General features: G+C 35.9%; 2 protein-coding genes and 3 long non-coding RNA genes across 5 annotated transcripts; 2 read left to right on the forward strand and 3 right to left on the reverse strand.

Moving 5' to 3' along the window:
- Positions 1–2,464: 2,464 nt before the first annotated feature.
- LOC121790679 lies at positions 2,465–3,346 on the reverse strand. The gene is made up of 2 exons (XR_006048371.1): positions 3,191–3,346; positions 2,465–3,112 (listed from the first exon to the last, which is right to left on the reverse strand). It is a non-coding gene; the product is annotated as an uncharacterized LOC121790679 (long non-coding RNA).
- Positions 3,347–9,541: 6,195 nt separating this feature from the next.
- On the forward strand, positions 9,542–10,369 carry LOC121790680. The gene is made up of 4 exons (XR_006048372.1): positions 9,542–9,619; positions 9,957–10,067; positions 10,157–10,197; positions 10,282–10,369. It is a non-coding gene; the product is annotated as an uncharacterized LOC121790680 (long non-coding RNA).
- Positions 10,370–11,821: 1,452 nt separating this feature from the next.
- Positions 11,822–14,580, forward strand: LOC121790678 (WD repeat-containing protein GTS1-like). The gene is made up of 8 exons (XM_042188827.1): positions 11,822–12,043; positions 12,131–12,338; positions 12,538–12,633; positions 12,787–12,861; positions 13,394–13,504; positions 13,713–13,804; positions 13,898–13,982; positions 14,105–14,580. Exons 1-8 carry the CDS (start codon positions 11,910–11,912, stop codon positions 14,462–14,464), a joined length of 1,161 nt encoding a protein of 386 aa, XP_042044761.1. The 5' UTR covers positions 11,822–11,909; the 3' UTR covers positions 14,465–14,580.
- A 230-nt stretch (positions 14,581–14,810) lies between these two features.
- On the reverse strand, positions 14,811–16,692 carry LOC121790681 (probable U6 snRNA-associated Sm-like protein LSm4). Its single transcript, XM_042188828.1, has 6 exons — positions 16,681–16,692; positions 16,469–16,567; positions 16,303–16,380; positions 15,726–15,765; positions 15,361–15,522; positions 14,811–15,168 (listed from the first exon to the last, which is right to left on the reverse strand). Exons 1-6 carry the CDS (start codon positions 16,690–16,692, stop codon positions 15,146–15,148), a joined length of 414 nt encoding a protein of 137 aa, XP_042044762.1. The 3' UTR covers positions 14,811–15,145.
- Positions 16,693–16,830: 138 nt separating this feature from the next.
- LOC121790677 lies at positions 16,831–17,285 on the reverse strand. The gene is made up of 3 exons (XR_006048370.1): positions 17,126–17,285; positions 16,959–16,997; positions 16,831–16,867 (listed from the first exon to the last, which is right to left on the reverse strand). It is a non-coding gene; the product is annotated as an uncharacterized LOC121790677 (long non-coding RNA).
- Positions 17,286–17,292: the final 7 nt, after the last annotated feature.

The following is a 17,292-nucleotide window of genomic DNA, read 5'->3' on the forward strand; positions in this document are numbered from 1 at the left end:
CGCATAGCCGCCCTCAGTATGTCGGCGCCCGAAGCTCCGCTTTGGTAGTGCGCCGCTTCGGTGGAGTAGATCCCGCAGAATTTTTTGACCTGTAAATCGACTCGGCCAAAGTGAGCACGAAGCATTGTATATTTGCGCTTCCGGGCCCCTTTCGGCTTAGTCTCGTGGTAGACATCACGGACCTTTTCCCAGAAGCACTTGGCGGCTTGTTGGTTGCCGACGATGGGATCATATGAGACGGTGAGCCAGGCGGTGTACACCGCCTTTGTTTCTTCGTTGGTGTAGGGATGCCGGCCCAGATCCTCCGGCTCTTCCTCCTCATCCTCCTCGGGTGCCTCAGACGCAGCCCTGTAGCTTCCACCGCCTCGGCCTCCTCCCTGAGTGGGTTCAACGGGGATATCCTCCCGAATCTGGGACAAACCCTGGGAAAGCCGCGAGCCGGAGCCTCGAGCGTAGGCATCCACATCGAAAGTGGGTGGTTGGTACCCACCCGGCGTCGCCGACCCCTGCGTGCCCGGCGTCGATGACCCAGAACCACCAAGTGTGTTGTACATGGTCTCCCAATCGCCGAACGCGTTGAGATCCCACCCTCCGGCGCCGCCACCACCGTAATTGCCGTCGCCGGACATTTTTTGAAGAGATAGAATATGAAAATTGGAGAGAAATTGATGTTGATGTAGGAAGAATAGATGTGTAGTTGTGTATAAAATGAATGAATTAGGTGTATTTATAGAATAAGAAAATAAAAATAAAAATTAAAAAATTAAGAAAAAGTTAAAAAAAACGGTAATGTTACCGTTTAAAAAAAAATTTTTTTTTTAAAAATTCGATTTTTATAAAAAAAAATAATTATTGCGTCATTGCTGACGTGTCCCACTCGCGGGCCGGCGAGTGGGAAGCACGCACGCACGGGGATCGGCCACGTCGCCCAGGCGCGTGGCGGCTTGTTCCGTGCCGCGTTACGTGCCGTCGGCACCCGGCACGGAATGGGAACGAGACGGGAGCAGAATGCAGCGCCGCAACGCGTTCCGCGGCGAAACCGTTCCGGCGGAACGGCACGCGGAACGGTTTCGGCACGCGTTGCGGGTGCTCTCACCCTCAGATTTCCCTTCTCTCTCGTCTCAGTCCATGGCTTCTCCGACGGCCTATCTTCCACCAGACACACCACGCCATATAGAACCCGAACAACAGCGTCGCTTACGACACCACCCTAGTGTTTGCCGTCAGCTCCCGCCAGCGGCGCATTTGATTGCTAGGTTTTTTCAAATCAACGAGACAGGGAGAGAAGAGAGCGTAGAGAAAAAAAAATTAAATATTCTAATTGAAATTATAATCCACTCAAAATAATTTAAACAACCGTTGATCGTTAGTTTTTAACAATTCCATCAAAAATGGACCAAATTCGTATTGTTTTCATTTGTTCGGGATGCAATAATTCAAACGATAATGCTCAGGACCAAAAGTGTAAAATCGTCATATATTTAGGACCACTTTTGGTCTTTACTCGTTAATAAATGGATAAAAAAACTAATGACAGGTAATTGCGGGACAGAACGAGTACTTTAAAATATATCATGCAATATTGACTGCATCGACCCTACTTTCAGCTAATTATAGCCTAACGCTAATTATGTTGTGTCGGTGGCGTGATATTGTAAAATAAATAACTAAATCCCATAGGTAAATATATAGTCTCTATATTCTTCATCATTATTTTCTTCAAATACATATTTATTCTAAAATTAATAATGCACTTATGAGGTGTAATTTTCGAGCTTTTATATTAATGGATTATTAACACACAAGTTTAATTAAATAGCTCTAAAATTACAACTTTCTGCAAGAGTACAGATGTAGTTGTAGTAAAAGAGTGTCGAACCACAGGGAGACGTAGGTTATTTAATTAGAGATTGATAAAGTAGAATTCGATAAAAAGATGATAAAACACAAAATGATAAACAAAAATACAAAACTTAGAAAATAGAGGATAAGAAGAAATCATTGCTCCAATATGTCTCGGGCTTATGAATTGGGATACTTCGATGGACTACTATGATCAAGACTATGTTTAAGAGGATTAAGTTTGTTACGCTCCCTATCCGCTGAACACTTCAAGAGAATTGTAAACCTAGGATAAGCTGAACACGTCTCCCAAGTTCTACTCACTAACCTATCACCACCACTAGGTCGCGTAGCAAGCTTTGGATTAGTTTCTTCAATTGTCAAACACGATAATTAAATCATATTAACTTAATGTCCCCGCGGAAGCGCAGTAGACACCAAACCAAATTTACAGATAAAACTATCGATCCACTCGAGACTATCTCTCTGAACAAGAATCACATCTCAAGTTCCTTGCATATGAGTACGGGCCAAAATCTATGCTAAAGAGGCAATAGAATAATGGCCACAAAATTCTACCTATCCAGACGTCTCAAGATTAGTAGAAGAATTAAACAATTCATAAACAAGAATCACACATAAATTGAACCATAAAAGTCATCAAAGTATCCGCAATTCACCCTACAACATATTCGGAGCAACGAAGGAAATCTAGCCAAACATACTAAAATGAATTACACCAAAAGAACCGTGAACCGTGAACTCCGTGGTGTTCTCCAACTCTAGATGATGAATGATCTCCTCCGGGATGGAGTTTGGATCGTGGCTTCCTCCTTTGTTTTTCTTTCTTCCTTCTCCAATTCCCCTTTTTTTCTTCCTGTCACACCACTGACACCTTTTTTCTTTAGTCCTATCAATTTTGTTGAATAATAATATTGCCCTCAGATTCGTTCCTTTTTTAATCACCTCCCCTTTTTTAATCAATTCCTCTCTCTTCCTCTTTTCTCAAAAACCGTCCCATCCACTCTCTCTCTCCATTCTTTTCTTCTGCCACAAAACCGGCCGAAAAACTGCTGATTTGCAGTTGAGATTGAAAACGCCCGATCGGGCGTTTCGCAACTTCAAAACGCCCGACCGGGCGAAGTTTCTGGACTCCTCTGGTGTAAAATATTTCACCCGGCCGGGAGACTCATTTTGTGGGCTATCTGGATTCCGACGCCTTTTGCACCACCTTTTCATCACCCGAGCTTCTTTCCTACACCATAAACATCTTTTGCAAGCATCAAACTATATAAATCATGTAAAGTTAGGGGAATAAAAATGTACAATTTGATTCACATCAACTTACTTCACCTCATGCAACAAATTATTGATCGAAAGAGACGCATCATATAGATTATATATATTCTTTCAATTTACAACTTAATATAATGAATAAATATGCGAATTTTGGGAAAATACTATTCATGGACGAACCACGAACATATATTAAATGAACACGTGAATTTTGGGAAAATGGACTATTCATGGAAACGCATGGAGTTGTAATTATATACTCCTCCATATCAAGTCACAATTAAATTATTTTCTTTTGATGGTTGAGTATTTTTTAAGATCCCAAAGTTATTATTGTATGTGTGCCTGCCGTGTGCGCCAAATATCTTAAATCACTAGTGCATATATACAAAATTGAGATATAATATCTAGTTAGTTGTACTTTTATTATTATATAATAATAATAATAATAATAATAATAATAATAATAATAATAATAATAATAATAATAATAATAATAATTAGATATTCAACCGATATTACTTGCTAATTATAAAATGTGACAGTGCCATAATGTATAACAAAAACCAATCTTGAAATGCATATGCTACTAATTATTAGTACTAGTAGTCCTTCTGTTCGTAAAATAATGTCTCAATTTTTTTATTTTGGGATGTCCATGATTTAAAGTTTCATTTATTATTTTTCTATTTCAGGTAAGGGGTCCAAGTATTCACCTAACTCATTATTACACTCATATTCTATTATAAAAAAAATATATAAAAGTGAGATTCATTTCCTCATTTTTATTAAAAAGGTGGACTATGAATTAAGTTGGGGTTGGTTAGATGATTTGTTTTGTGGTGAAGAGGGGTAGGTGAATAGTGGTAGGTGGGGCAATTTTATTTTCCAGTACTCTGATTCTGATAGCAAAAGTAATTGTACACAGAACTTTAGAGCATGTGCGTACCACAATGAGAGCATCCACTACGCGTCCCGCGCGGCTTGCGTTCCGTCCCGGAGGGACGGTTCCGCCGCGGGACGAGTTGCAACGTTCGTTCCGTCCCGTAGCCCGTCCCCAGCCCGTCCCGTAGGACAAGGGACGCGCCGTCCCGTCACGCGCCCAGGCGACGTGTCGCACCCCCGATGCATGTGTGACGCCCACTCGCTGGCCCGCGAGTGGGCGTCGTCACGGATGACGCAATAATTCATTTTTTATAAAAAAATTAAATTTTAATAAAAAAAAAATATTTTTCAAACCGTAATGTTACCGTTAATTTTTTATTTTCTTTTTTTATTTATTTACTTTATAAATAATCATATTTCATACTCATTTCACACACAAACACACATCTATTCCTCTCAAATCCTCTCTATAACCACTCCAATTTCATCTTAAATCAACTCAAACAAATGGATCCTTTTGAGCAAATGCGTCAACTAATGGAATTTTCTATTTTTTTGAATTTTAATGTTGTTTTAATTTTAATAAAGTGTGTTTGTTTTAATTGAATTGAGTTGAAAAAAAATAAAAATGAAATTTAATGAATAGTAATTTAAGGGACGGAGCGTTGCAGGTTCCGTCCCTTAATTAAGAGATTGAGGAATAAAGTACAGTGTGGCCCTCAAATAGTAGTTTAAGGGACGGTAGAGGGACGGTGGGGGACAACATTGTGGATGCTCTAAAAATACTACAGTACTTGACAATCGGGGAGGGGAGATCCAACTCTACCAACAGACAACGAGAAAAAGAAAAACTATACGGATTAGTAGCTGAAAAAAACAAAAGACTGATATCACTTGTCTTCATGCAATCAATTCATTTCTGACCTCATCAATTCACCATTCATCTGTCCTATAAAAAAAGGGGAATCCAAATGTCGAGGCATCAAGATTGTCACTTATTTAGTCAGTCGTCATAGTTATCTCTGGTCATGCATAGAGAAAGGTTCCACCGTTCACATCAATAGTTGCTACTAATTTCCACTTAAAATAATATTCCCTCCGTCCCACAAAATCACGCTTATGAGATGACTCAGTGATTTTTTCTGGAGGTTTTATTATATGTGTTAATGAAAAAGAAAAAGTATACTCCATCCGTCCCCCAAAATTTATCACCATTTGACCCGACACGGGTTTTAAGAAATATAATAGAAAGTGGGTTGAAAAAGTTGATGGCATGTGGGTCCTACTTTTATATACTCCCTCCGTCCCATTAAATATGCAACATTTGCTTTTCGGCACGGGATTTTATGTAGTGTTGTATTGTGAGTTAATGAAGAGAGAGTAAAGTAAGATAGAAGAAAAAGTAGAGAGAGTATTGTTTCCATTTTTAAAAACGTTTCATTTTTAATGGGACAGACCAAAAAGGAAAACGTTTCATTTTTAATGGGACAGACCAAAAAGGAAAACGTTTCATTTCTAATGGGACAGAGGGAGTATTAGTTTTATAATAAAATGTGAGTGTGAATGAGTTAGTGGAATGTAAGGTCCACTACCAAAAATGGTAAAAGTGAAAGGTGACAAATTTTTAGGGACGGACGAAAAAGGAAATATGTGACAAATTTTCAGGGACGGAGAGAGTAATATTTATATGTACTAATGTAAGAGCATCCACAATAATGGACTAATGCCCGCCCTAGTCACCGGCTAGTAGCTCGGGCGTGCCGTTAGTCCACTATTGGGCGATGCGAAAAAGTAGGACGAGCTCACGGGCGCTATTGCGCGGACGAGCGATAGGCTATCCGATTTTTTTAATTAATTTTTTCTAAAATATCATATTCTCATTTCATTTTTTTCTATGTTATTTTTCTTCAATTCATTTCGTTGTTGTTTTTGGGGTTTTTTTCGGGAGGGCTAGGACGTCGGCTAGTCCTAGTGTTAGCCTATTACTGGGCTGTGGGAAGTCCTAGTGACGTGGCAAAGACATTTTTGGTTAGTCGTAGTGGTAGCCTTTTGGCTAGGGCGTCCTATTGTGAATGCTCTTAAGAGACATTTAAAAAAAAGATATAATGTGACATTTTTAATAGGACAAATCAAAAGGAAAAACGAGACATTTTTTACCGATGGATGGAATACTATGTTATGTTCCCATGAGAATATGCATTTTTGGTTAAATAATGGATTTAATGCATAATTAATAGAGTAAGAGAGATAAATAGAAAAAAGTAAATTAAAATATTGATAATAGAAAATAGGTAACGCCTCAATGGAATGAGAAAATTTTCTAAAATAAAAAAATATACTTAGTGGAATAGATTGAATTGAAAGGACTACATACTCTTGTTGTCGTGGAACTGATAAAGTATGATTTCTGGTTCTTCCATTCCATGTACTTGACACAACAATAATCATATTCGATTCAGGGCTATCTATTTCAAAACCCTTGTCCCAAGCGGACAAACCCATTTCCCAAAATTGAGCTCCAATCATATAATTTAATAATGAATATAATTTGAGGAAGGCACCAATGCCATCGATATACACGTCTAATTAATTATCTACTAGTACTACTTAATTTAACCTGTACCACGCTTAAGTTATGAATTCTTAAAATTTAATAATGCGAAATGTCGTAGTAGGAAAATAAATAATGGGATATCGCCATCAAGCTAGTTTAAATCTTGCACGGAGATTATTGCTTATGAAAAATAACATCTTAAGTTGACTTACTGACAACCTATATTATATTGCTATCTATTACTAATATCCTGCGGATAGTTTAGTAGTATAATCCTATCTAATCTAATGCCATGTAACCAATAGCAGATCCAGAAACTGAATATCGTAGGGTTGAATCAAATAAAATATATTTAAAATATTTTTTAATATAATTATTTATATAAATATACTCCATATTTTAATTTAAATAATTATATAATTTTTCCGCAACATCCCCAATTTTGAAATTTTAAAATAATTTGAACTTAAATAATAAGGTTGAAGATTTAATTATAAACTAAAATCAAAAGAAATTAAGAAATATTTATACTCTTTTCGTCCCTGAAAAGTATGAACATTTGGTTCGCCACGAGTTTTAATACATAATTGGAAAAGTAAGAAATATAGAAAGAATTTTTTTTAAGTATTATTAATAGAGAATGAGTTTCACCTCACTATAAAGAAAAAAAATAAAATTAGAAAATTCATACTTTTCAGGGACAAACTAAAAAGGAAAAATAATTCATACTTTTCACGAATAAAGTAATTATTAAAATACATTTATTTTGAATATGTTGATTTCACATATATAAAAAATATACTACTAGTACTTAATATTAATTAAAAATTTGTATTTGTATATATTTTTAGTAGACTTCAGAGAATTAATATAAATAAACCAAAAAAATCATTCCACAATTGGATAAATCAATTATCAACACATTAATCTTTTAATCCTAGATAAATTATGCGGTCATGTTATCTTTCTTGATGCAATTTATTCATTTAATTTTAGTTCGTAGTGTAAATATAGGGAATGAAATCAATAATGACAGAAGACTTTCGTATTCATGAAGTTATCTTCCCTTATTCACTGCGCCATTAACCCATTTCCATTTCCATTTCCATTTCCATTTCCATTTCTCTCTCTCTTTGAAAAATTGAAAAGTTAAAAGGCCTCTTCTCAATTTACTCTATCTCTTCATTCTCGACTACTGCCTCCCCTGCCCTGATGCTGCCGCCGTATTCCGGCCGCCGCCCTTCCTCACTCCCTTCCTTTCTCTCTGCTCCGTCTCATCATCTCACACTGCGTGATGTGGGGTCGGAGGCCGATGAAAAGAGCTTCCCGATGGCACTCCGGGGCTGGTGGTGGAGTCGGCCGACCCCACTCGACCACACCTGGATCCGCCGCTGCATGTAACAATAAGCTGGATATAAATCTCTTATAAAACGATTGGATGTGAATAAACTAAAACAAAAGAATCTACTTTATATTGATTGTATTGTAAGTAGGAGTATTGATTACACGCAAAGGGTACGTAATAGTACTACTCCATATAACAAATTGATGAAAAAAATATTACGATCCAAACTTGGGTTTATGTGCTAAGAAAAATAAAGACCCACAATTTCTATAGAAATGTTTTAGTAGCCCATACTTTCAGCCCTTTCTATAAAATGGTTGGGCTCAATCAAGTAAAACATTTAAAAATTAATCAATTCTGTATACTTTAATTTGTTAAAGGAATTTATACCACTCTACTAAGGTGAATTAGTTTATTGAATGTTCAAACATTCGAGAAGAACAATACGGATAGAGAAAGGTAGCAGATGCAACAAAACACAAAAATAAAATGAAATTATCATCACACAAATTAAAGAAATGGTTAAAAGTATGGTAACGACTAACGACAACACTTATTTATTCTACATCTACTTTCACCAAAAAAATATAAAATTGATTAGATATTAGTATTAAAATTAAGTTGAGAGGTAAATTTTAATTTGCAGAATCCAGATTATTCTAAATTTCGCCTAATACTTGAATAAAAATCTTTCTATATATGTTCCCCGAAAAGGGCAAATCCGTCAAATGTGTAATTTTTGCGGGGTAATTACATGTTTCATACAAAATGTTTTATCTTTGTTTCAATTTAGTACAAAAAGTATTAAGTTTACATATTTCATACAAAAAGTTACATTAGTGTTTTAAATTAATACATTCCGTTAAGTAATTGCTAGCACTGTTACTTCCGATTACATTATACATACAAAAAGTTTTATCAATGTTTCAAATTTGTACAAAAAGTTTTAAATTAAAACTTTCCATTAATTATTTCAAACACAGTTATTTTTACTACTCACAAAAATGAAAAACACATAGAAAAAAATCATCACTCTTCACCATCAAATTAGCGAATTGCATTTTATTGTCGAGGCTTTCTCATGTAACAATGGAGAATACAATTAAAAAGATATTGAATCTTTTTTGTAAAAATTAAATATTGACTTATTGACTGTTTGAAGCTCAAATTAGCCATTTTGTAAAGATGAAATATGGACTTATTTTATACTGTGTCCTATAAAGAATAGTACAATATAAAAATAGAGTATATTGAGGGACAAGATTTTTTTAAATCACGATCAATTGCAGGAAGAATTAATATTGACTATTATTTTTTAGAGTGATTAATTGTATTAAATCTCTAATTATTCTTTTATTATGATGATAAGTTGGACAAATTATAAACTAACTAACGGTGTTTAAAATATTTAACGGAATGTATTAATATAAAACATTAATGTAACTTTTTGTATGAAATATGTAAACTTAATACTTTTTATACTAAATTGAAATAAAGGTAAAACATTTTGTAAACGGGGTAATTACCCCAATTTTTGCTCTAACAGGATCACGAGCCTTCTCGAAACTCTTTTCCTGCACGCTTGTTAAACGCAGCTCTGCTTTCGTAGTTTTCCTATCAGTTTATTTGCCTCCGGTGGGGCAGACAACTACCTTTATGAGCTCAAACTTGATCTTCTTGATAAAATCAATGTAGAGGTGAGATGCTTTTGCCACTGCTTGGTTTTTGGTTTCTTGATGGTGAGAGGTCCGTTGTTGAGTTCTTGTTGTCGTTGTCCATTACTTTGACTCGAGCTTACACACTTTGGTAGTTTAAGTTTACTTTGAAAGGAATTATAGCACTACTATGGCTCTTTAGTTAAGTTGGTAATATGATGCAAAGGCCTCCTTATTGGCGGAAAATGTTGTTGTAATCCCTTTGCTAGAATGGTATCGGTTTTATTAGTTTGGTTTTCTCTGTTACCTGCTATGATCTGCAAATATGATCATCCATTTGTAGTTTTCTTTTCTCTAAGAAGTTGGTTTATATTTTCAGGAGAGCAAAATAAACATTGGTCCGAGGAGTATTTTCTGTGTTTTGGAGATGAGAAGATACATTATGTGAAAGTAGACTGGGATAAATGGGTGGGTGAAGATGATGTGGATGGTATGATTATCTTCTTTTGCTTGTGTATTTTACTACTTTGGTTTGTTCTATTAATAGTGATGTGATTGTATTTCTTGCAACTTTATCAGGAGGACCTGGCAATCTTGATTTGGATGGAATGGATTTCTCGGTAGGATTCACCAAGTTTTTTAGTTTTATTTCGTGTTTATCCTCGGAAGCTCTAATGTACATTAATTTTGGTTTTGTTGTGCAGAAATTTGGCGACATGGGTCTTGATGATGATGCCGTAGGAGATGACCTTGAGGAGAGTGACGATGAAGGTACTGTGATTTAAGTACTGGTTTATGCATTACATTGGTAAATGTATGAAGTATGTATCAGGTAAACAATTTTAAGTTGCAGTTTTGTGAAAGATCTTATTTTGGTGATAGGACTTTAAATGTCTCGGTGTGATGGGGATTGATTGCATTACATGTTTCATCACCAATTGTTATTTAGATCCTTATTTGAACTCATTCATAATGCCAACTGGACTTATGAGTGACTGGTTCTGCAAATGCAATCAATTGGGTTTTCCTTTCCTCAAGCAATACTACGTTGATTTGCAGAGATTAAGAAGACCGAAGAGAAGGTTAACTAACGGTGCAGCTCCAGGCGAGCCCTGAGAGTCGGGGCAAAGTTTACAAGAACACTTGGTTAGGAAACATGTTTTTGGGGTGAAGAATAGTGGGAACTGGGTGGTTAATCTTTTGAGTCCATCTATAAGTTAGAATGTAGAAAAAGGCTGTATGTGAATTGTGGAGTCGAGTCATATATATTCGAGTCGTATGTTTTGGATTTGTGAAGCTTACTGGACTGACATGGAGTTTAATTGGATGACATAATTGAATGGTGACCAAATTTGTGTTACTATAAAGAAACACTTTATTTTCTAAGGACATTCTGTTGTGTTAATATACTGATTTTCATGTGTCAACAGTGAGCAAATTTCACCTAGTTAAAACTCAAAAAGTGATATGTGGAGTCAGAGTTGTTGAAATATTAACTTTATCTACAATTTTTTTTTAATCATCTATTTAAATTGATCTCTATCTATTTGTAGTGAAAAAAGAAAACTTTAATAAAATGTACTATCACATTTTACACTATAAGTTGAACCATTTTTTTTATATTCTTTCTTAGTTCAACCATTTTATTTGTTTGATATAGTTCATGTTATCATATTGCAGATAAATAATGATCTAATTATCTGATTAATTGTCATAAAATCGTTTTATTAGCATATCTACTAAAATTCATACAAAAATTGCAGCAAAACCGCGAAATTACATTGTGCGTACCAAAGTTTTTGTTTATTTAATTTAGTACCTGCAGATGAGATAATTAATAATTTAGTTTATACAATACTATAGATTTATTAATTACAGTATTAAAAATATAACTTTGCTTTGGTTCAGAGTGGACACAAAAAAAAGTTAATTCCTCTGTCCCACCTCAAGTCATCAACTTTTCATTTTGGATTGTCTCAAGTGATTGATTTCCTTTTTTAGCTAAAAATAAAACTTCAACCATCTCATACTTTATTTCATTTATCTTATTTTATTCTCTCTTTCTTATTTTATTATCTCTTTTATCTTTTTTACTTTTTTCCTCTCTCATAATTTCCTCTCTCCACTTTAACTCAATACATATTATTTTCTTAATTATCTTGCCGAAAAGAAATTCATCACATGAGATGAGATGGAGGAAGAACTAAATATGATTGCATTTGTCAAAGGGAGAAATGGAACAAGATGTTTCTGCTGACATAAAACCCTAGCTTCAACCAAAAATCACCCACGCTCAACACGAAATCAGAAAAAAAGAATAAAAACGCACAGCATGGAAATTGTAGAAGAAATGGAAATAGAAGAAAAAATTTCTTCTCCAACCAGCAACAATTTCAAGCGATTTACACTGAAAAACACAATTCAAACCAACTTCGGTGACGATTACGTCTTCGAAATTGTTGCCAAGTACTACTTCTCTCGTTATTTTTTCAATTTTCCTGCTATTTTGTTCAGTTGCTGAGTAAATCAATTGGAATGAATTGAATTTCTCAGAGACGATTGGACGTCGATTGCTGTTTCGCTTTCGACCAATGCCGTGAAGTTGTACTCGCCGCAGACAGGGCAGTATCTCGGTGACTGCAGAGGCCATTCTTCAACGATCAATAAGATTTCCTTCGCAGGTCCGTCATCGCCGCACGTGCTGTATTCCTGCTCCTCTGATTCCACGATCAGAGCTTGGGATTCCAGGTCTTTTCAGCAGGTTTTTTTCTAATTTGTTTGTGGTGAAATGAGCGTTGTTTATTTAGGATTATAATTTTCAGAAGCTAATTCTTTTCCTGGATCAGCTATATATCAGATTCTATACGAAACTAAACGTTTCTGTGGTTAAATCATCACGCGTCATTTTGGCTAAGTGAGTGTTTTGGTTTAGGTTTTAATAAGGTGGTCTGGAAATGCAGGTGGCTTGCATAAGCGCAGGCCCTTCGGAGGAGGTATTCAGCTTCTCATTTGGAGGATCTGATGGTAATCTCATTGCGGCGGGATGTAAGTCTCAGGTATTAAATTTTCCTTGTAGAAGTGCGTTTGTTTAGTAACATCAATGTAGAAACATATAACAACATGCTAGAGGGACTGATTGCATTGCTTATGGCGTTTTTCCGTTATTCTTCTAGTGAATTTGTTGGTATTCACTGCGTGTCTATGTCTAGATTCTTTTGTGGGATTGGAGGACAATGAAACAGACGGCATGCTTGGAGGAATCTCACATGGAAGACGTTACTCAGGTAATTAGAGGCATTTGGTTTTTTTGACCAGGCAAAATTAGTAGTGAGTGAAATGCAAATAAATGCTGTAGCAACCCAACCTAGATTTTTCCACTACAGAAAAGGGAGAGAGCAAGAGTAGGAACGAACACTTGCAATCTCTGTCACAGTCTAGCAGATTGGCTTGATAAAGATGAACTGTGCATTGTCCATAATGCCTGAAAAACTCCGAACTAATTACAGGCACATGCATGCTAATTATCATCCAGGAGTAAATTAACTTCTTGTGATTTTCTAGCATCTATTAACACTACCATTTTCTTGCTTTCCTTGAATGAAATGTAGAGAAAATATAGACTGCCTCGTTTCGTTTCTGATAGGACCAGTCTCTAAAATATGTTATCTGTCATGAGAAATTTGAAATACTAGGCCTTTGTATGTTTGGGAATGCTTCTCTCTCTCTCTCTGTCAGGATTGAATTGATGGGAGTGAGTATTAATTCTTTTGGCAATATTTGTATGGATTTCTCAGTTAAGGCATGCAATAAATGCAGGTTCACTTTGTCCCTGGGCATCCAAACAAGCTCCTATCTGCTTCTGTTGATGGATTAATGTGCCTGTTTGACACCAGTGGAGAGATAAATGATGATGATCACTTGCTATCAGTAAGTGAGATAATCATCTTTAGTTTCTGTTTACCTTCTTCTGCATGCTTGCTTGTTAACTTTATGCATTTCTGCTATACATGTTAATGACCTACTTCGTCTTGATTGAAATGTCCTAGTATCTCATGTGCTGAGCTTAGTTACATTTTTAATGTATTCGATGGTTCTTTACATTTTTTACTCATACTTCACATATCTATTATGGAAGGTCTTCAATGTGGGAACTTCAATTGGAAAAGTGGGATTCTGTGGCCAGGCAAATGATAAATTGTGGTGCTTAACACACATTGAAACTTTGAGGTATGTTCTATGGAATGGCTTTATGTCTCAAGATCTGATTCTATATAAAAAAACAAAGCAATAGCAATTTCTTACTTTTAATATTCCTCGTAGTGTTTGGGACTGGAATGAGTCAAGAACTGAGGCAAACTTTGCTGATGCTCGTGCATTAGCATCCGAGAGCTGGACGCTAGATCAAGTATGCAAGTTTTTCCCTTTTTGCTGTGTCCTGTCCTTAACACTTAATGCAGTTTTCACTCTTCTTTCTTTCCTTTGGCAATAACTTATACACTGACTAATTATCATAATAATTGGCGGCAGGTGGACTACTTTGTCGATTGTCACTATTCACTAGAGGAGGATCAACTATGGGTGATTGGGGGTACAAATGCTGGGACCTTTGGGTACTTCCCTGTAAAATTTGGAAGCACGAAGACGATTGGATCAACAGAAGCTGTGTTCCAAGGCGGCCATACAGGCATTGTAAGGAGTGTGTTGCCCGTGTCGAATGTGCCTGGCAGAATGAATAGTCAAGGCATTTTTGGCTGGACAGGAGGCGAAGATGGTCGCATGTGTTGCTGGTTGTCGGATGAATCTCCAAATGCAAATCACTCCTGGATATCTACTACATTGGTCGAGAAATCGCATAAAATCCATAGGAAAAGACATAGTCCTTATTAGAACACGAGGAGCCTTGTCAAATGTGTTGTAATCTTTAATGTTTTATGCATCTGTTTCCTATTCGTTGAAAAATCCGGGGATAGTGAAATGATCATTTTTACTTTCATCTTCTATCACAGTTTCGTTCCATGTTAATAGAGTCATTTTTTCTATTTTAAAAAGTTTTAAGTTAATTGAGTCATTTCTATTTTTGCCCAAAAAATAATTCTTTCTTATTTTATTATCTCTTCATCTCTCTTACTTTTTTCATCATCCATTTAACACATTATTCTTAAATTCTGTGCCGGCCTCTATTAATAAGGAACAGAGGGAGTATCGTTTTCAGATAAGTTAAACATAAATCATGTAGATAAACGAATCAAATACTACAGTATTTGATTATTAGTTATTGTAAATTAATCTGTTCGCCAGAAGATTAAGAACTTAATTAAAAAAAGTTGGGACGCACCATTTATCAAATATACCGCAGAATATTAGAAATTCACACTCAGGCTGGGAATACTCGGATTAACATAGAATTGGTCAGGAAGGTCCAACTAATAACAGCACGTTGGAGAAATTGAACATGTAACAAGATCTAATATGGTCGAAAGTCGAATGTTTCATCCCCAAATAGCAAGTGGTCTAAAAAAATAGTACGACCACACACACCCCTTCAGACTTATAGTGAATCTTGTAATTTCATCGGCCTCCTCGACCACCGCCTGTCACAAAACAGGCAAATCATTAAAGCAGTGCACCGTAGAACTTATAATAGTATTTCATTTCATCCTGACCAAAGTGAAATAAAGTACTATTGCATTACACCCATGGATGGCTAATAAACAAACATGATAAGTCCATTAAATCATAAGCCAAAAAACAAAACAAAACAAAAATCAGACTTAAAGACACACCTCTGTTTCCAGCAGCTCTTCCTCCAACTCCACCCCTGCCTCGAGCAGCACCTGCACCCCGGCCTCCTCCATCCTCCAAACCACGGCCCACACCTTTTGGTTTAGGGCCTTCTTCTCTCCCACCTCTTCCTCTTCCACGCCCTACTCCAGGTGGCCTTCTGTCTGTGAAATTGCATAGCATGTCAATTAAGTATTATTTCTAGGTTTGGATGAAATACTTTAGTCAAAAAGAAAATTCAAATGAACACAAGTTGAGCTATATTTCTTTTAACAAAATGCTAGAATGCTAACTCTTTTCGTTGCATGTCTTGAGCTACCCTACATAAATAACAAATTTAATTAAAAGCTGAATCAAAATGAATTACCAGAACGGCTTTTTGTCTCTTCTTGAACTTTATCAATCACCTGAGCAAGAGTCAAGTTCATCAAAAAGTTATCATAATATCAAAGAAAACCTAACAACGGAGTATATTAAAAATTAAAAATATAAATACACCCATGTGAGTATATGACATGTATAGTATTCAAGCAACTTTTGTGAAGGATCACTTGAAATCATGTGCCAAATAGGAAATGCTCCACTTAGAGTGGGAAGGAGGAAGTATAAAGGAGGATACTAATGTTCATATATAGCTACTCTACTTATCAGGCTTGCATATATGCAGGGATCTGTCTAGAGGATATTTAGTTGCTCCTGTAAGATATCTCATCATCTTGAAAATATAGGAGGCATTGACATCCAAAACATAACCACCAGCTGATCAGGAAGCATTCACAAGGTAAAGCAACAGTTGAAACTTGAAAGCAAGTTTCAACCAAGAATTCAGAAACGTTAAGAACTGATAATGATCCATTCAGATGTTCTCATCTAAATAGAAGGCCATCAACTGATGGGATCATGAGAAACAATAATTTCGGTAAAACTGATGCATCAAAGAATACCTCATCCGGAACTCTGAGATACTTGATTGTGTTGCCCCTAACATAGCACTCTGGCATCCTCCAAAACCTATCTCCGTCCTACATATGATTGAAACCATTGAAATGCATGATTAGACTAATTATGAAACATAGTCGTACACCAAGGAAAGACTTGAAAAACATGTACCTTTGAGGTACAGATAACTTCACGGAGATGGATGTTCATCCAAGTGTCGCAGTTAACCAAGTGACCATTGTATGTCTCCCCATTTTTCAGTTCCACCAACTGTTAAACAAATTAGAAACCTAAACTCAGTCCAACTATATTCCATAATGTTGCAGTTTTATTATATTAAGGATTAAGGATATGAATACAATAACATATAGTTCCCAAAATACACAAATAAACATAATGTAAACATATTTTTGTGAGAATTCAAGAAACAGAAACTGATGGAGAGATAGTTACTTAGCAGGTCAGACAAAATTCATGATTTTGGTCTAGTAATTGAAAAGAAACAACACAGAATAGGACAAAATTGTACCATAGGTGTCCTTGTGCAGACTTGAGCAACGAAAGAGGAAGCTGCAAAATACCAAATAAATCAATCAAATAAATCAATCAAAACCCCCAAAACAACATAACCCTAAATCTGCAGCGGCGAGCAGAGACTTACCATCTTTTCGTATTCTCGCACTGATAAATACTTATAAAACTGCAAAATAGACGAGATAACAGTCATTAGAAGGCGATGCACATTCTAAATTCTCCAACAAAATTGCAGAAACTTAAAAAAGTAAAGAGAAAAAAAAGGAACTAATTGGTGATATAAATCAAAGTTACCAATAGCGAATCGCGAAAACAAACCAAAGCTACGAACGATGGAGAGGGTTTAAAGAAATTGATTAACGGGAGCAGTAGATCCCTCGGAACCCTCTGTCTCTCTCTATCTCTACTGTGCGACGAGTGCCAATTATGGTGATTGGTAAAGGAGGAAGAAGTAATGGAGC

This window comes from Salvia splendens, unplaced genomic scaffold (assembly GCF_004379255.2).
Source record: "Salvia splendens isolate huo1 unplaced genomic scaffold, SspV2 ctg582, whole genome shotgun sequence".
Lineage (NCBI taxonomy): Eukaryota > Viridiplantae > Streptophyta > Magnoliopsida > Lamiales > Lamiaceae > Salvia > Salvia splendens.